General features: G+C 36.9%; 1 protein-coding gene across 1 annotated transcript in view; it reads right to left on the reverse strand.

Annotated features, from left to right (window-relative positions):
• Nucleotides 1–21094, reverse strand: part of LOC127630986 (transmembrane protein 132C-like) — a 345492-nt gene that overhangs the window by 21160 nt on the left and 303238 nt on the right. The window contains exon 6 of the mRNA XM_052108916.1: nucleotides 15405–15613. Within this exon, the coding sequence (XP_051964876.1) occupies nucleotides 15405–15613 (209 nt within the window). The remainder of the gene's footprint in view (nucleotides 1–15404; nucleotides 15614–21094) is intronic.

The following is a 21094-nucleotide window of genomic DNA, read 5'->3' on the forward strand; positions in this document are numbered from 1 at the left end:
TAACCCTTACTGCAGTTTATAGGGTAAATAACATTTAAATGGCCAGTAATTTACTAAATCATCATACAATATGTAAATGTAATATGCATTGCATCAAGGGAAATTTCACCCATTAAATACAGTAAATTACTTTTATATCTAATGAATACAGTAATAAACTGAACACAGTAAATTACTGTAATTGCATATAGGTGCAGAACCCACTTCTGAGGAGTGTATGTCTTTCTGCACTTTATTCATAAACCCTGGTAATTATTTGCATTACACACATATAGGCAGACTCCATCTGACAAAAAATCCTGTACGCATCAGTGCCTCCATTGTAAGCGCCTCCGCCGTCAGCACCTGGTGTTGTCCATAGTCCAAGTGATCGATAATGGAGTAGACAACTGCAGGTAAGTTAAACAGTAAACATGCCTCTAAATGATATTTGAAATTCTGACTTATGGTATTGTTAGTTAGATAAACTGTATACTTGGTAATGATAATGAATGCTCATCTTAGCTCTTTCCCTCTCTCTCTGCCTCCCAGAGATGAAGTTTACATACTTTGAGGGAAGGCTGCGTTTGAGCAGAGTGGCATCTCACAGAATTCCAGTGGAAAATATCGAAGTCAGTAAGTACAAGCAATAACATGATGATAATTCAAGCAAAATGTTTCTAAAAAAATAAGAAAAACTGGTATGTTAATGAAAGGATGTGATTCAATTTTACTTTGGGGTTGTTCACATAGCCCCAAAAGTCTCCTTTATTTTGTGGCTGTTCACATTATGTTTTCTTGTGCCCAAAACAGCAAGACGGAACACAACAGAATAGTGAACGAGAGGATCTCGAGGCCCGTTCTTGCTTTCCGTTTGCATAATTTTTTTAATGTTTTGGTCTATTGCGTCCATCTTTGGTCATTGTGTCACGTTTTGCGGTGCATAAATTTGAAAACGGTTCAGCTTTTAAAAATGCATCTCAAGACCGACGTGTTCACTATGCTATTGCTCTGTCTTGCAGTTTTGGGCAAAAGAACGCAATATGTGAATGGCCACACAGGAGATATAGGGAAGTACTGGGTTTGATGACTTCAGTACTTTAACATAAGCATTGATCAAGTATTCTTTCCTTTCAGTGTTCACTTTTTCCTTGTTTCACTTAAATTTGCAGAACAAATCAATTTCACTGAATAATGAAGCAGTGTATTCTTTTCTGATAAATATCTTTGTAATCATGAAAAACATATTTTCAGTGAAATGTTGATTTATACACTGAATTTGACAGCTCTGAAGCAAAAAAAGGCAACCCACATTTGAACAGTTATACATTTTAAATGTTTTATCAAACTGCAAATAATCTAACATTAATTGACCAGTCAAAACTATTAAGCAAAATGGTCTCAAGCTGTGATTTTACTGTGAAATACTGTAAGTGCAACTTTAACAATATTAAATGTCAAAGACCATCCATAGACTTAAAAAACCCCATTATAAACAAGTCTTCATTGGAACGGATTAGATGTTTACAAATGGCATTTTGTGATTTAGCCATCAGTTGTTCTTGGCAAGATGGCAGAGGCAGCACATGGTTATTTAGACAGGAGGTCAGGAGACGATTCAATACAAAATATTTTCAGACACATCCCTTAAGGGGCAGCCTGTACCAACACCACATATCTCACTCGCACAGTGTAATTTCTCGACACAGACAGGAATAGCCATTCCCAACGGTGGGACTTATCATGCTTGCCCGGTGTTGAGAGAACACTGTTAACACCAGCCCACAAAGTGAGGGGCAGCCTGGCACTCTACACGCTATAGGCTTGGCATACACACAAAACTGCTCTCTCGGGTCAGTTTCTCTCTAGTACGTATTGCACGGACCAACTGGCAGTGCAACTGGCAGTGCATTTGGCAGAGACCAAAGAGCCTCATTATTCTCTATCTCACTCCAACTCACACATATACACACACATACTGGCAAACAAATGGATCATCAGAGCCCACTAGCATCAAACCATAATGCTGTTACATCAGCAAGGTCATGCCTGTTACGTCCCGATAAATATAAATGAGATTGTGTGGGGAGGGGAATTGATTGTAAATGCAACACACACACACACACACACACACACACACACACATGTTGTGTTTCCATGTTTTATGGGGACTTTCCATAGACATAATGGTTTTTATACTGTACAAACTTTATATTCTATCCCCTAATCCTAACCCTACCCCTAAACCTAACCCTCTCAGAAAACATTCTGCATTTTTACATTTTCAAAAAACATAATTTAGTATGATTTATAAGCTGTTTTCCTCATGGGGACCGACAAAATGTCCCCACAAGGTCAAAAATTTCGGGTTTTACTATCCTTATGGGGACATTTGGTCCCCACAAAGTGATAAATACACGCTCACACACACACACACACACACACACACACACACACACACACACACACTTTGTTATATTTTGATATTTTCTCAACTCTAACATGTAAAATATCTCCAATTCAAATAAAGCAAACCTAGGGCACCATTGCCATATTTATCATGGTCATTCATCCATACTAAGCATGTTCACACTGTGGTAATCACAGGAAAGATGAGTGTATTTTGGCATAACACTGTAGACTTGACAGTCGCTGTGCAAGCCAAATCTACCACTGGTTAATGAATGTCTGGTCTGAGCCGAACACATGTTCATAAACTGCTGACAGAGTCCCTTCACTTTCTGTAGCACAAGGTGAGTGTGGATAGCAGTGCTAGGTTAATTAGTCATGATGTGCTGACAATTCACTCTTTCATTAACAGCCTGCATATCAGAGACTACACACAGATTTGGAGGCATTTGGACAAGATTCTAAAAAATTACCAGTGATACCTCAAAACAAACTTTGCTGACCCCCCCCCCCCAAGATGGATTTTCTGATATTATCAAGGACATTTCTAGTTTTAGCTTGTCTAGTCAGGCTGGTCTGTTTGTTGGTTTTAAAAGAGTTTTCAGCACTTTTCACATGGTCAGGCTGGGAGACCAGCAGGTCAACCAGCTATCCAAGCTGAATACCAGATGGGGCAGGCTGGGAGACCTACTAAACTAGCTAACATGAGAAAACAGCTTAGTATTCTACTGTATGCGGTACCTGATCGGAAATCCTACAATATCGCTTGATTATTTCCCTTACAATAATTGAGAATTCTTACAAACCCCAGTGAAAACATGCCACAAATTTGCCACTCATTATTTTCCCATGCAAATGAGCTTTGCAGCACAATATTCATTGTTGCCACAAGTGTTTGCCAGTAGCTGCAAATTGTTTATTGTTGTCAAAGGTGTGTTGCAGGTTCACCACTACCGGTGAAGTGCTGCAAACTTCCTAAAATTTGCAGTAAGTTTTCCAAAATTATAGATATTGGTAAGGGTATTCTTCTTGATTAAGTGAAAATATGTCAGTATTTTAAATTATAATAATACTCTTTGAGTTGTCGTTTAGCATGCTAACCTATTAGCCTGCTAAGTTCAAATTTAGCACTCCCTTTGACCTTTTGAGCCAGAGAAACTAGCGCACAGCCATTTGAAGAGTTTGAACTTCCAGTGTAGAGATTCTATATAGATATCTATGGTGTTGATGTCAAAGTTTAATTAGCTAGTGAATTGGATTTAAAGGTTGTAAAGTTGGCAAAAGTTATCATGAGTATATTAAAGTGTTCAGGGAATGTCATAAAAATTGGAAGTAGAGGGGGGAGATTTTAAAACAAGAGTGTTTCTTTCATAAATCCACCAGATCCTACTTTTACACTGTGGATATCATGATATGTCTCTGTGCTCATGAAACTCCAAGAGACAACACAAAGTCATTAAAAATATGTATGTACTGCAACTCTGTCCACTTCACTCATGTCATTCACACATCGCATTTCAGTTAAAGTGAGCAGATTTTTACGTCTCAAACCGTGAAGAGGGTGTGCCACTATAAAGACAAACACACACACACACACACACACACACACACACACACGCATGCACACACATACTGTGCATACTTACATATTATTTTAGTTTATATTCCATGTCCCAAATGGAAAATTCAACTTAAGATGGTAGCTTTGTTTTGGAACATGGTTGCTGGTTTCTAGCTGGTCCAAGCTAGTCATTATCTGGTCCAAGTTGGTCTTTTGCTGGTCCAAGCTGGTCAGACCAGCTTAGACCAGCTACATGTTTGTCATATCAGCTCAAGTTTGTTGGATATTAGGCGCAGAAGAACCCTGACAAAATGGCTCCCTAAAGTCTAGCTGAAGCCCAAATCTGGCCAATAAAATTAACAAAACCTCTTGTCTAAAATAGAACATGATCTGGAAACATGCCTCTGAAGAAACCCTCCCCTGGTTACCATGGAAGTCCAAATTATATTCCCTCAACCTCCGACCCTTCGGTTAGCCATCACATGACTGGTCATTTGCTGAGGGACTACTTTTTTCATGAGCGCCAGAGAAACCTGTGCTGGAAACCAAGTGTGTAAACTACACTAATCAGGAGATCACAAGACATCATGATCATTATTATGCAAACAGCAGCTAAAAAAGTAATCCATGAACATTTCACACAAAGTCCCAGTACTTGTGATTTAACCCTCTAAAATATGCAAAATGCATTTGTTCCCAAAATGTACACAATACCTATCCTTGCGCGATAATTTAGAAAATGACTTTATGACCTGTGATCACTTTATAACTGACAAATTAATGATTATAGCCTGATGTACCTTTTAAAATATGAGTAGTGATTTGTAATCACTTATAACTGACAAATCGATGATTATAATCTTTAAACTTGTCTTATTCATGTCATTTTTTTATTAAGAACAGTAACTACTAAGTATAAAACACCTCATGTTTACTATCGTTGAAATTCTTTCTGCATTTCAGGAATGTTTATGCTAATTAATTTTTGATATATTCAATTGTATCCATGATATAAAAGTTCATGATTAAATATGGTTAAACAAAATTTGTAAGAATCCTCCACACAAAGGATTGTAAATCAACTGTGAAAAGGACAGAGCAGTTGACCATGTGACTTTGAAAAGCAACTTCAGATTGGCTCAGGACACCTTTGAGGTGCAGCCAATTTCAGCTAAAGTTCCTACCAAGGAGGGTCTCCTCTCTTCTTCGGCTCTCTTGCTTCTTCCACTTCCTCTGAATCTCCTCATTCCTCTGTGCTCTTGCCCTCATGGCTTCAAGCCTATGTGCCATGTAGAGTCCAAGGAAACTCGGCACCTAAAGTCCCGAGGAAGCCTCTCACTCTCCTCTCTACAGTTCACACACGTAACGGGAGTCGTGAGTCTTCCTTGTGAAAGGCCTCCCTTCAAAGCCCTGCCTCATCATCAATCAACACAACAGATATCAACTATCCAACTGAGGTCCAAAACATTGATGGAACAAACTTTCTACAAAGAGCCAAAGAACCAAGCCATGCAAGTAAAAGCAACGCAAGGAAACGCAACGACACTCAAGTACATCGCCAGATTTTACTGAAACTGCTGGTGTATTATTTAAATACTTTGGGTAATACAATTGTAAATCGATTTAGATTCAAAGAAGGATAAATGGCTCTTAAGGCATTGTCTGCAGACTCCATAATGTTAATATTCTCTGTATTGATAATTTCTTCCACAATCTGTCACTTTACTCACTAACCTGTTTCATGTTTGTTTGTGTTAGGCTTGTTTTTATGTTTAGATTAGCATTAAGTGTGTGTATTCAGAGATTATTTGACTGTGGTATATTTTTATAAATAATCTCGTTTCTTAATTTTAATTGCTTCAAAGCTATTCCTAAAATATGTTTGATGTTATTTTCAATAAGACATGAGAATAATATTACTCCAATAAATTGATTAATCATAATTCCCTTATTAACTCTTTCCCCGCCAGCGTTTTTAAAAAAAAGTTGCCAGCCACCGCCAGGGTTTTTGACGATTTTCGCTAAACTTTAATGGCCCGCAGAATATTTTCTTCCATGAATATATGAAGATGCTATATATCACAATAAAGATTGTTTATCTTTATTTAGATTAGGCAAAAAAAACGATTTTATTTTATCTTCATTTGTTCTTTTTTTATTGCGACTTGAACAGAGGTCGGTTTTGTCAAAAACAACATTTCAGACAAAAAGCTGATAAAAAGGCATGTTTATGTCTGATATTTTGAGCTTCTCAATACTCCATTTCTTCATGTTTGAGACGATCGCAGTCTGTTTCTTTGATCAAAGAGTTGCGTACTCTTTCAAAACATGCGGAGGAGTCTTCCTTACCGTATAACACCTAAAACACGGAAACCCGGAAAATTCCGTGTTTGGCGGGGAAGCGTTTTTTCATAAAACACGGAAAATTCCGTGTTTGGCGGGGAAAGAGTTAAAGCTACATCCTTACAATAGAAATTGTGAGCGGATACAATGAGCCGTTGCATTACAATTTTAATGGTGGAGAATTCTATTCAGAAAAATTATAAAATTATTTGTCATTTATAATTCGAACACGATTAATTCCATTATAAATTTCCCTACATATAATGATGGAGATATGCAGCACTTTAATCCATACCATGTACATCTACATTAACTGAAATTCCTACAAGGTGTTCAAACTGGTTTTTGGAACATGGTAGCTGGTCGACCAGATAAGGACTAGCTTGGACCAGCTACCATGTTCCAAAACACAGCTACCAGCTTAATCTGGATTTGTGGAACAATCACTAACCATGACTAACATTTAAGCTTTTTCTTTTCCTTTTTTTTTTAAATGGGGGGTGACAAATACATTTTTAAAAATACAAGCGTATTTTCCCGAAATTGTACGTACAGTATAATAAGACAAGCTGTCATTGTTTGAAATTTCATGTCAACTACATATTTTAACACAAATTATTAACAAGTTGAAACCTAAGAATAAAACCAATTTCAACATATAACAATTAAACACAAAAATATTGCTGTGTCATGTCAATTTGATCTCTGATCCAAGTCCAATTTACCTCAGAGTGTATCGGAAAACAAACTTTTACCGTGACAGCATTACACTACTAGTTTTTTCACATTGTAGAGGGGTGCTGTAGCCTCACAGCATAACCTCTTGGTAAAAACACTCTGTGCTCCCAGATGTTTCTAATTTGACTCTTTGCAGCAACTTCAATACAAACCGGAAGTTAGAAGACAAAACCCGGTAGAGTAGTCCCAAAGGGGCTTCAATGAATAAAGTGAATAGCATGATAATCAAATAACCTACTTATCTAACATTTCCAGGACAAGTTACGGCATGTGTAACATGGCACAATGGATGTGGCACCATATTTCTTTTCAATACAGACAATAATGTTCAATTGCCAAAGGCTTTTTCTTTTTTTGTTTTAAGTTAGCATGTTAATTGCTAACCAATTAGCCTGCTAAGCTGAATTCAGCATTCCCTATGGTTGGCATGCTTTTCAAAAAATGTAATCAATCATCCAGGATTGGGACCTGAAATGATAATGTGATGTAATGTGATATCCAGCACAAGTTACATTACATTACCATATCAGAATATCTTCATAGCACAATGGATATGGTAATCACATATTTTCTATTAAAAACACATAATTATGTTTGTCAATTGTCAAAGGTTATAGGTTTATTAACCACCAAAGAAAGATAAAACTTTATATTCTGTGTAATATCCACAGAAACTATATGAAATATATTGTATCATCCACTTTGAAGTACTGTTTTAGTATTACTGTGTGTACATGATTAACTACACATGTGATCAGGCATTACAAACAGCTATCCCTTGGGGTCCAAGGGGAATCAGATTCTGTGGGGGGACATAATCTTGCACAACACTGCCAAATACTGTACATCACCACAACTGTATTTAATAAGATGGGACGTTTATTCAATCACCATTTTTTTTCTGATCAAAGCCAGGACTTGGCTACTAACAACCATGTGAGAGCTGGAAGTAAGTAGCATGATGAATTCTAGAACATTAGTGAGTGGGTTCTAAAGGTGTCAGTATAGCAATGTGCATCATTGCCACAGGACTGGGACATTAGAATGGTCTTTGGGGCTCTGTCACTGAATCAGAACATGATTGCGTCAGGTGGCCATCTTGTTAACACATTCACAGGTTGTGTGAGATTGAGGCTGTCACGACGAGGCAATCGAGCCTCTCATTAGAGTACACTCGATCCACCATGACAGACAACCACCTACTGCTGGAGAAACTACCACAAAGACCTTGCTGCTGTAGGAGTTTCTTACTAGTTCAAGTCGTCTTGGATTGTCAAGGAATCATGCATTACATACTGATTACTTTCATTTTAAAGAAATGGCTTAACCTATAATAAAGATTTTTACATTTGTGAGTAGAAAATCTGAGTAGGCCAGACAACTTTCCTAGTATTTTGGAAAATAAATTCCTAAAGTGCTCAAAGTGGTTTCTGGGGTGTTGCTTAGGAATTCTGGGTAGTTGCTAGGATGTTTCTAGTTGGTTACTAAGGTGTTCAGAGTGGTTGCTACCTGGGCATTGCCCCAAGTCAAAAACATCCTCACTCACGTGTCTGATCCCTAGATATGTGTGTTGCCCCTTCATTATTTCATCCTTACTTCTGACCCAATCATGTTTTTATTAACCCCTTTAAAGGCTCCCTGTTGCCACTGCAATGTAAGTCCATTTTAATATAGATATTAAATATATAATATATAACATAATAATAATAATAATAATAATAATGATAATATATAATACAGATCTGTATTATCCGATTGCTTATATAAGTAATTGCACATCTCTACTCGATAAGGAGCATGCGATTTAAGATATCATTCACATACATAGCAAATGGTACGACTACGACTTTCACATCAAAAATGAAATTAATTAAAATTCCATGAGGTCCAGTCTCTACATTTCCTTCCCAGCAAAGGTCCGGACAATAACTTGCATGGTGTCAGTAGTCAGTATAGCAATGAAATGCCATAAGGAATGCCCATTTATTGAAATATTTATTATACATTTCCAAGTTAGGCAGAAATAGGCCTTTATCACAGTCTGTGCGTCATCACATCCGACTTCGAAAAGTTGCGTAACCAAACATCCGCCCATCGAACTGCCTATGGACGATCAAGGTTTTTCGAAATAAATTAAGCCAACTTGGATGCACTTGGAAGTAAACATCAGCTGTTTAATTATTTCATTGGAGTAACTCAGCACTTCACCATGTGTTATCTAGCATTTTATCTAGCACTTTATATATCTTTATCTATTAGCATTTGCAACAAACAATGTACATCACAGTAGTGAAGCTTAAAAATACTGTTAGCTAAAGTTAAGAAGGCCTATAAATGGTCAGACTATCAAATAATGGGAATATTCTCATGAGATGCTACTAGTAATATCACATTTTTGGTTGTTTTTGTTTTCTTGCCATCTATGCCAGAAATGATCACATCTTTGATTAATTTTCATACAAAAATTTCAGTTTGTTAAACATGCTGATGAATAAATAACATTTTAGCCAAAAAAATCAAACAAACAAAAAAAAAACTTTAGTTTAAAGGCACTGGTTTAGCTGAATGGTCTGTAGGTATCAGAAAAACAACCACTGCCTTCAACAAACAAACTGGTGTATTGAGAGTTACTTCATTAAAAGCAGTGGTGGACAGTAACAAAGTAAATGTAATTCGTTACTGTACTTAAGTAGCTTTTTTGCGTATCTGTACTTTACTGAAGTATTTAAATTTGGGGAGACTTTTACTTTAACTCCACTACATTTTAAAGTCAAATATCTTACTTTTTACTCTACTACATTTTCAAAATCAGTCGTTCCTTTTTATTTATGAGTGGATAAAAACGTAACTGGTCAAACGAGCCACCAATCACAGTACAGCGCGCGCGCGCTTTGTTTTGAACTTGCCTTGGCGGCATCTACTAAGCGCGAACCAGGGGTGTGTTTCCCAAAAGCATCGTTAGCCAACTATGGTCGCAAGTTCCGTCGTTATCATCATAGTTCAACGAGTCGGTGTTTCCCGAAACCATCGTTCCAACGAATATTCGCAAATAGCATCGCAGAGTTGTGTGGTTGTGTGGTTGGAACGACAGCTCTCGACCTGTGGTTAGAAGCAGAGTTTCTTGATATTATAACATGTGGGCTTAATAAATTATTATCTTGAGCCAAATAAGCAAGATGACATTCAGTACAATCAGTATCTTTTATTTAGAAGACATACAAATGTCCTTTATGTCTTTTAGTTTGTCAATAGATTTAAAGCACCGTTTTTGAAGAGTGCGCATGTGTGAACGTGCTCTAGTGCGTAAGAACGAGCCTATGATTGAATCTGGAAATAAAGCAAATAACTGAGAAAAATATGGACATGTCCTCAGATGACATGTCCGTAATTTATAGCAAAACATCTAGCATTAATTCGATCACAAACAGATTCATTAAAAGTAGTTTTTACTCCACCACATGTGTGACATCATTAACCAACGTGGTTGAACAACCAATTTGCGACAATACGGTTTCGGGAAACAGTCGTGACTAGCAAGTTGATTTCTTCAACAGTGCATCGTACTACAGTAGTGGAGCAGCAAGTTACGTCGTTGTACGGGAAACACACCCCAGAGCCGTTAAATATGAGAGTTGCGAACATAGACGGTTGCGACAGTGATCTCGCCGCCGCGCGGTCATGTGATTCGTGTAGCTCTCAATAGTTCCAAACGTTGCCAATGATTTTAAGCGGGGCAGAGAGCAGCAGCTATTATTGCAGCAATTATCGGTAAATATTGACGCATAATGTACATTGATTATTATGTTGACACTAAAATGACTTGCATATAATAGCATTTTTTTTCTGGGGAGTAGCAGAAACACTGCATTAATACTTTTTGTGTTTAATTTTGGAGGGAAATTGGCTGCTCCCATAACATAGAATATTTATATATATATATATATATATATATATATATATATATATATATATATATATATATATATATATATATATTCTATGTATGTGTTTGCGTGTGTGTGTGTGTGTGTATATATATATGTGTGTGTGCGTGTGTGTGTATAGGCTATATATATATATATATACTGTGTATATATATATATATATATATATATATATATATATATTTAATGGCGTTGTGCAGGTTTATGTGAATGTATCATAACATTAGGATGTTAATAATTATGACCATAGACACTCGAGAAAAATATATACAGTAAATACTGTAAATGTATTATCCCCAATGGGAACAGTCCCTTCCCTCCAAAATTAAACACACACAAAATGTATTCAATTGCAATATATATATATATATATATATATATATATATATATATATACATCTGACTAATTAATGTCATTTTATTAATAGATTGGTGTGCCAAGAGTGACATTAGTCTTCATGTAGACTGAGTTAAGCAAGAGTCTTGTGACAAATTATAATAGGACATTATGGCCATAAAAAATCATAGTACTTGGATACTTAAGTACATTTGAAGGCAAATACTTTTGTACTTTTACTCAAGTGAATGTTTAAAGGCAGCACTTCTACTTTTACTTGAGTAATATTTTACCTTGAGTATCTTTACTTTAACTCAAGTACATGGTATGTGTACTTCGTCCACCACTGATTAAAAGTTCACTTGTAATCTAGTGATCTTACTTATTAAGCATACTAGACTGAGGGGGCTTTCACACTAGGGCTTTTGGTGTGGATGTCTAGTTTCCGCTAGTCCAGACCAAAATGTACAATTTGAAACTCTGGTTCATATCAGGCAATTAAACCAAATATAAAAACAGCTGTAAAATGTTTGATCACAAATTACACAAATGTTGACAGGTTAAAGCCTTGGACAAGTAGAGACACCTTTTTATAGATCAGATTTTCACAACCAGACAGATATGAACAGACCACTCTCATTACCACTATTCTTCTTACAAGCACACTGTCAGTCTACTGAATAGCCCAATTTGCCTGTATATGTCATTTTATGTTACGTATAGCTGACAAGTGTGTAGACTGGAATTTATTACAAACCTGTCTGATACTTCTACAACTTATACTTGTCAAAAGGTTGAGCAGAGAAGTTTGGGAAAGAGTATCTTACAATACAGTATTTTTCTTAGGGAAGGAAATATTGCAACGAGCTGTACAGAAATGGCTGAAGAAATGAGAGAAATGTTGATTACATTAAATGTTTTCAATGTAAAATATTTCAGTGTAATATATATTTTTTTAATTTTGCCCAATACTTGTGTGTACTATGTTTTGTTATGCTAATGAGATTATTGTGCCATTAGTTTAGCAACATGCTAATGCCAAACTATATTGAAATCTATTGTGATTCAGTTCTCATGCTGAGCATGAGTTGTATGGCATGGGGAGTTGCAGTCTATGTACTGTAGAACATTCCATAAGAATTCCTAAAGCCCAAAGTAACGATAAATCTGATGAAGCTAACTTGTAGTGGTACATGCTTGTGTACTTGTTAAATTAACATTTCTGTGCGCGGTGACATAGTCCTATAAACTGGGACCTACGTAACGTAAGATGAGAGAGACCAGAAGGCACAGGAGATGAGAATTTGTGTCTGTAAAAAAGTCAACAAACTGAAAAAATAAGTGTGGAGCGGAGAGGGGCGGGGCCGGGGCGGAATATTGCGCGCCCGGTCCCCAATCGGCCTGATGAGGCGCACGAGGGATAAAGGCGGCCGGTGACGATGGTTCGAGAGAGAGAGAATTACGGACATGTCCGTCATATGTGTTTGTTTATGTGTTTTTGAGTTTAAGTTTCTCATTAAAATATCATTTATGTTGACAAGCCGGTTCTCGCCTCCTCCTTGCCCATCCTTTAACTGTTTTACAATAAGGTTTTGAGGTAATATGTAATGTGTGTAATCTTGTTAAAATGGATTTCATAAAATTGGTATCGAAAGAAGTATCGTTTAGGAATGGGTATCGAGCATCGAGCAAGACATCGAAATAATTTTTTTTTAACGATACTCAGCCCTAGCTAAGACTACTATGAGATACTAGACTATTACTTTCAAAGAGTTTAGACCCATAAAGATGACTTTATATTACTTAATACTCTAGCTATTCAAATGCAGGTATCTCCAGACCCCCTCACACATGCACTCTTGACATGTATCCACTGTTGTTGTTTCCAGCTTCGTCTCCTGTTGTTTAGCGGTGATTAGTGTATCTTCATGACATCAACTGCTCAACTGTGAGTGTTACCACTGTGGGGTTTCGAGGCAGAAGAGGAAGTTGAACAATTCTACACAGAATGACTTACTGTAAATAAACAATCTAAACTGACTCTTTCCTGAGCTATAAAGAATTTAGACTGGTGTCAGCAAGTCTCCGTCTCCCTCAAACTGCTGGAGTTTGACCCGACACTGACCCATTTCGAAACAGCAACTTCAAATTTCTCCTATGAAGAGATTCATATTCTCAGTTTTTACAAATATTGTGCATCACTGCCACACTAGGCATACTGGAATGTAAGAATAGAAGAAACTGTCTCTATGCTTTAAGAAAATATTATATTACGACTTTTTCCACACACCCAAGCTTGTCTGTGGCTTATAAGGAGTAATGTCCTGTTCACAATGAGAATTATTTGCAGCAACATGAGCGACAGCGACCAATGGTGACGCGATGTGAGCATTTCCAGCAATCTGACAAAATTGAAAAAAATCTACCATTATGAAAATGAGCAGTGATGCAATGCAATGACTACCAATGGAAGTGAAGACAGTGGAGCACATGTGATACATCTCATGTGAGAGAGTAAAGTGACGGGTTGGCAAGATGAAGTAAATATTACTGGGAGCGATTTCACTATTCTCCATGATTTGTTTCTGCCCACATGCAGGGATGTAAAACATTATGTGTGGAAAACTGTGTCAGAAATTATCATCATTCTAAATGAGTTTGAGTCATGCTTTGATAGTCGTTCATCTTGTTCATGATATGATATATTATGCACTGCTGCAATTTATAGCCTATAAAACACTTTCCTCAGCCGAATGTAATTTTTTAGCAGCAAGAAATTGATTCCTTTTCAAAAACAGAATAACATCTTATTTTTTAAAAGCAATAAATCTCATTTGTGATTAGATTTTTAAAAGCTATGGCCAGTTGTGCAGCCCACTAATAATGTTAAGCCACCAAGATGACCAGAAATACAACAATTTGTCAACTTTCCATACTTTCGTAGTATGTAATGGATTCCAACATTGACAAAGTATGTTCTGTAGATGTGCAGGTTCATAGTATAAACAGATTCCACATACTACATTCATCATGTTGGCATTGACCTTTGACCCATGAGTTCTTTGACCTACAGTATGATGCTCTATCAGCAACTGTGAAAACAATGTAAAGGGATAGTTCACCCAAAAATGAAAATTCTCTCTTCATTTACTCACCCTCATGCCATCCCAAATATGTATGACTTTCTTTCTTCTGCAATAAATATTTTTAGAAGAATTTCCATTGGCGCCAATGATCTCTACGATCAACTTAAGATTGTGTTGCTTTTGTGAAACACAGTCCAGCTCTGTAGGTCCATACAATGCAAGTGAATGGTGACCATATGTTTAAATGTCAAAAATTCACATAAAAGCACCATAAAAGTAATCCATAAGCATGAAGAATGCAAATTACCAAAAAAGAAGAAAAATTTAAATTGATAGTAAAAATATTGATCGGTTTCTCACCAACACCTATCATGTCACTTCTGAACACATGGATTTAAACACTGGAATCATATGGATAACTTTTATGGTCCAAAGTTCACCATTCACTTTCCTTGTGATGACCCACATAGCTGAGATATTCTTCTGAAAATCTTCATTAGTGATCTGTGGAAGAAAGAAAGTCATACACACTTGTGATGGCATGCGGGTGAGTACATCTTGAGAGAATTCAAATTTTAGGGTGAACTATCCCTTTAATTGGCAGTTGTGAAACTTTCCAGGTACCTAACCTGTAACACTAACAATTTTTTTTTATTGTTATTCTTCTTCTTCTTCTTCTTCTTCTTCTTCTTCTTATTATTATTTTACTTTCGAATCTGATGGCTCCTTAGGTGTCCACAGGTTGCAAACTCCAGAATCTGAGCAGATGCATTTGGTCATCTGGGTATTGTTACTGTAACATGAAATCTAAGCATTCTGACATCCTAATTAATTGGCACACTGCTTTTTGCAAAAGTATGTATAGTCAGATGTGTATAGTTTATGGATGTGGATCAATCTCAATCTCATTGGCTTACCTTCTACCTCCTTGTTGTTGATCAGTATCAGATTGGATGTTTCATAACAGAAAGCTTAAAATTCTCAGAAACCAACCCAAAGGTTCATACCTCTGGGCATTACTGTTCACAGGGATCCTCCAGCCTTTGATCTGGCTGAGTTCTGTATCTGACACTTCGATGTGCAGGGGCAGTTTGGGAATCCAAACCTTCACCTCCAGCTGGGCCTTCAGGTAACCATAGGTGAAGTTCAAAAGCATCTGAACACGCCCCCTCATCTCTTTGCCATTCACGTAGACGTAGTCACACCTGTCTGATACCTGACAGCAACAGATAGAGAAAGACAGTGATGGAGAGGTAAGAAAAGAATAGAACTTCAAGGTGGCATGGTGAATTTCCCATTACTGAAATAAATATTTTACACCTCAGTGACAGAGAGAAGATATATCTGAAATGGTGTGGCAGGGCACCAGAGCAGATATCTTAACCCTCATGTTTTTTCCGGTCATTTTGACCCGAAAAGGATTTACCTTTGCCTGAAAATGCTAGTTAATTTGATCATATTGGACTAAAATGTACTGACTTGACTCACACAGTGTATCACAACTTTGCAAAAATGTGTTTTCTCCTTGTTACACCTTTGGTGTTCCCAGTCAAAAATGACCAGCCTACGAAAAGTGCTTGTAAATCTCTTATTATGCTATATTATCACCAAATATTGAATTGGATATTTTTAACAACTTGTTTTCTTTCAATTAGCACAGGCTTTTTATTTCTTTTTGAAAATTATTGATCGTAGGCCTCATTGACCTGAGCTTATGCACCTCAGTTTTTGAGTGAAAAAAGCATTATTTGTGGATAATTTTGGAAATATTAAATAAAATATGAAAAAATTCTGTACTATTATCACACTAGTGTGCTTTAATGTTTAACTAGGAAGTTTGTTTTGAAATGCTTTATATTGTACAAAATGGCACAAAGTCACACTTGAGGTTTTCCCGGTCAAAAATGACCGGCCATTGAAAATGACTGGGGGAGATAAAAAAATAAGAGAAAAATTGAGTATTCAGGGGCATGTTCATCATGTTCATGTTCACATATGTGCATGTGTGCTTCTAAACATAAAGGCCTTGGACCTGTGCATGCGCACATACACACAACTCTTTTGAGTATTACATGCTTTCTTTTTCACAGAGATGAAATTTCTCCTACCCTGAATTGCATCCAACATCCATTCACCCATCCAATATTACCATATACAAACACACACACACATACGCACTAACACCAGAGGTGGGTAGTAATGCTCTACATTTACTTAGTTAAATGTACTTGAGTAACTTTTGGGGGGAAAAATATTTTTAGAGTAGTTTTAAAAGTGGGTACGTTTTTACTCTAACTCAAGTAAATTTTGAATGAAATTTTTTTACTTTTACTTCGTTACAATGGGCGGCGTTCCTGTCGTTACGTTACTGGGTTTCATTTTAATTAATGCATTATTTATTCAGAGATTATTAAATGGGACTTTTACGGCACTAGAAGTTCACAGCTGTGCACGCTGTCACAGATTGTCACTCAAGCCGAGTCCATCACTGCTGCAGCTGCATGCTCTTCTAATTAAGTGAAACAATAATAGTTTTGTCACGCAATGCCTTCATTTAACACAAGTGGATATTTAAAGATTAAAATTGCAGATCCAACATAAGGCAGCACGCCTTAAGGTAAGTTGTTGATCTAATAACGCAGGCTTTTATGTGTAATGAGAGGATCATTTTCAGGGTGATTCTGTAAATATGGCTAGTATAGTGCTTTGTCCTGTGTCCCGCAATTCATGAGCAGTATTTACGCATTTACCCCGTGCTCTCGTGGGTGTACTGAAAACTACAGCAGCTACTTTGGGCTTATTAACTGTATAAATCCATGTAAACATCCAAGTTAAGTGTAAATGCCTTTTGCTCTACCGAACATGTGATTGACAACTGGAGGGTGAACAGACTGTACTTTTCTGTGCATGGTGCCCTATGCAGGCTGCATTGTCTGCATTTATGGCCTCGGGAGAGGTGGTACTGCTATACAGAAATAATGATCTAAATTCTTTCGTCACTGAAAACTGTAACTACACTGAACAAAGAACTAATAGCAATGAAATAGCGAAAGTAGGCATTATTAAAGCATGATCTTGCTTTGGTTTATATTTCAGCATTATATATAATGTCCCTCTGGGACATTGTTCACTTTTCACCGTAATAATAGCTATATAGGTTTCCAAACCTCTCTTCTTATTGACAAATTCATCCAGATCTGACAAAAGCCCAAACAGGGACAGTTCACCCATAAATGTAAATTCTCTCATCATTTACTCACCCTTATGCCCGATGTGTATGACTTTCTTTCATCTACTAACTTTAATGAAGATTTTTAGAAGAATTTCTCTGCTCTTTTGGTCCATACATTGCAACACCTGCACAGGATCGGTACATTAGAATATCATATCTGCGAGACAGGTACAGGATGGCAACAACAACTGCCCGAGCTACACCAGGAATGCACAATCCCTCCATCAGTGCTCAGACTGTCCGCAAAAGGCTGAGAGAGGCTAGACTGAGGGCTTGTAGGCCTTTTGTAAGGCAGGTCCTTACCAGACATCACAGGCAACAATGTCTCCTAAGGGCACAAACCCACATTCGCTGGACCAGACAAGTCTGGCAAAAAGTGCTATCCACTGACGAGTTGTGGTTTTGTCACACCAGGGGTGATGGTTGGACTCATGTTTAACGTTGAAGGAATGAGCATTACACCAAGGCCTGTACTCTGGAGTGGAATTTGGAGGCGGAGGGTCACAGCATCATCAGACTGAGCTTGTTGTCTCTGCAGGAAATCTCAACACTGTGCATTACAGGGAAGACATCCTCCTCCCTCATGTTGTACCCTTCCTGCAGGCTTATCCTGACATAACCCTCCAGCATGACAATGCCACCAGCCATACTGCTCGGACAGGCACTGACAAGAATGTCAGTGTTCTGCCATGGCCAGTAAAGAGCCTAGATTTCAATCCCATTGAGCACATCTGGTACCTGTTGGATCGGAGGGTGAGAGCTAGGGCCATTCCCCTCAGAAATGTCCAGGCACTTGCAAGTGCCTTGGTGGAAGAGTGGGGTACACTGCAGTACTTAATGCAGCTGGTAGCCACACCTGATACTGACTGTTACTTTTTATTTTGAAAAGGGGCACACGACTCCAGTCGACAAATAAATGATTGATTATTTTTAGAAACAAAACAATACTTACATACTTTTTAACTACAAATGTTCACTTACATACATCTCTGTGACGCGTGCTCATGAGAGGGATGATGTAAGCTCGTTGGTAAGGTCATGCGTGTAGCAGGAGGCAGGTTTTGTTTCTAAAAATAATCAATCGTTTGGGTTCAGACGATCTTTATTTGTCAACAGGAGTCGTGTGGATTATTTTGATGCACCTTAAATATGCATTTTGGACCATCAAAAAAATACAGAACATTCACTTGCATTGTTTAAAGGAGAATGAAATCTTAAATTCTGTTTTGATTTGTTTGATTAAGACTCATCAAACAAAAAGAAACTCATCTTGGATTGCCTTAGGGTGAGTAAATTATCAGCAAACTTTCATTTTTGGGTGAACTAGTCCTTTAAGTGAGACGTGAATTAAGTGGTGGTCACACTACACTTCACGCTCCATTCACTCCCATTACATGGATCTGAACACAGGAGACAGGAAACACAAGCTCAAGTGAAGAAATGTCATACTACGCTGAGTACCAAAGTTCAAGTTTGGTGAACTCTTAACGGCGAATCCATATGACAATAGATTGACATGTCACATGCTAACCTCTTGGCTCAATACAAAGAATACAGTACATATTTTAAAGCTGTTTGTTTTTTTGTAGCAGCAAAGGGAGTAAAAATTATATTAAACATTTTTTAATATAGTTATTTGTGATGTATTATTTACTTGAAAAGTGGTAGAAGCCCTCCCTCATTACATCATATTCTGGTATGTTGTGTTGTCCGGAAAAAAAAATTGCATGCTCAAAGTCTAGTGTTACAGCCACTTTAAGTGTCCAACTAGGACCCTGAGGTGTTTTCATTGGCTGAATTTGTTGTTTTGGGGTATTTTAATGTGCCTGATATAGATAGAACATGTCTTTATCTTGAAAATACATAAATTAATGTTGTATAAGCTATATGGCATTTCAAATGATGTAACCAAAGCAACACATGGTCGAATTGAACATGCTAACAGATTAGCTTGTTAAGATAACATTCCATCATGCAAAACCTATGGTTAGCAAGCATATCATATTCAGCGTCTCACTCCAACATAACGATCTCAGTACATTTTATTTTGTGCTATTGGGTAAATGGATATGGTGATATTGTACTTTCAGACTGTATTTACATCATCAGCTATGATATGAATTAGTAACAGACATTTGTGATTAGACTATACAAACAACTTCCCAAGGGTGACATGATTTGATGGGGGACTGAAATACTGCTTGACACCAGGTGAATGTAAACAATTATGCTTTTGTGTGTCATTGAACAAAGGAATGCAAGGTTTCCGTTGAATTTTCAGTGTTTCTCACACAAAGCTATCTTGTGACTTCAGAAGTCTTCCCTGATAGCACATGTACATCATCCAGACATCTCTTTGATGTGTGTGTTTTCAAAGCTGGAAGACATTTTTGTTTAGGTGCAATATGTGTGAAAGAGGTTTTAAAAGTTTATTCTCTAATAAATGTTCAGCAGATATCTTTGCGACTTTTAGGATTTAGAATGTTTGTAAATCTGATCTTTTTTGGAAGTTAAGCAGATGTTAATTAGATTATGCGGCTTTCCAGATGCTGTGCTCTTCAACTGACATCTCGGAGATGTACGTGTGCTATCTGGGTTAGAATAAAGTCATTTGGACTACTTTTATGATCATTTTTGTGCTTTGTTTCACAGAGTCATATGAATTTTGAATGACAAAAGGGTGAATAAATGATGACAGAATGTTTTATTTATGGGTGTGTTATTCTTTATTAATGCTTAAGTATATTTTCTTAAATTATATTTTAGAATTAAAATGTTTTATTATGTTCTTTGCAATAGAGAGTAAACAGAAAACTAATATGACTAGTGACACAATTAATTTAGTTTAATTTCCTTCAATAAAGTGCAACTGGCCTTTTTTATTATTCAATGAAACAGTGATAACTGAAGGAGCGATTGCAGTTATTCATTGTTTTTATTAAACAAGTATTCATTAAGTTCAACTTTTTTTGATCAGAGACATTAAGCTGAAATTAAATCTTTTTTGCAGGATTGTTTTTTTTAAATACAATTTAAACATTTACAAAAAAGTTGTATTCATCACTTAACAGTAATATGTGCCAACAATACTGATTCCAAAACTGAAAGACAAGGGTGTGTCTGCTATTTGGTGTTCTTGAGTTTTTTGGTTTGCAAAATAATTACATGCAAGTCAAAGCTGCATACACACAAGTAGATCCGGATGAAATCTGATTAAATAAAATGGTTAAATAACCATCAAGTATTATGATGTCTAGGATGTGTCTGTTCTTGATATTTCTCAACCCTTTCAGTTATTCTATTGCTTCTTACATTTAAATGAAAAAATGAAAGCAGTACTGGCTCTCTCCCAGTTTACACAGTACTACAAATGAAGAGATGAAAACGGCACCCTGATCGAGAGTATAACTGTGTGTGTGTGTGTGGTTGGCATCCAGTTGAGTCACAGATCAAAAGTTACCTTTC

This window comes from Xyrauchen texanus, chromosome 37, assembly GCF_025860055.1.
Source record: "Xyrauchen texanus isolate HMW12.3.18 chromosome 37, RBS_HiC_50CHRs, whole genome shotgun sequence".
Classification (NCBI taxonomy): domain Eukaryota; kingdom Metazoa; phylum Chordata; class Actinopteri; order Cypriniformes; family Catostomidae; genus Xyrauchen; species Xyrauchen texanus.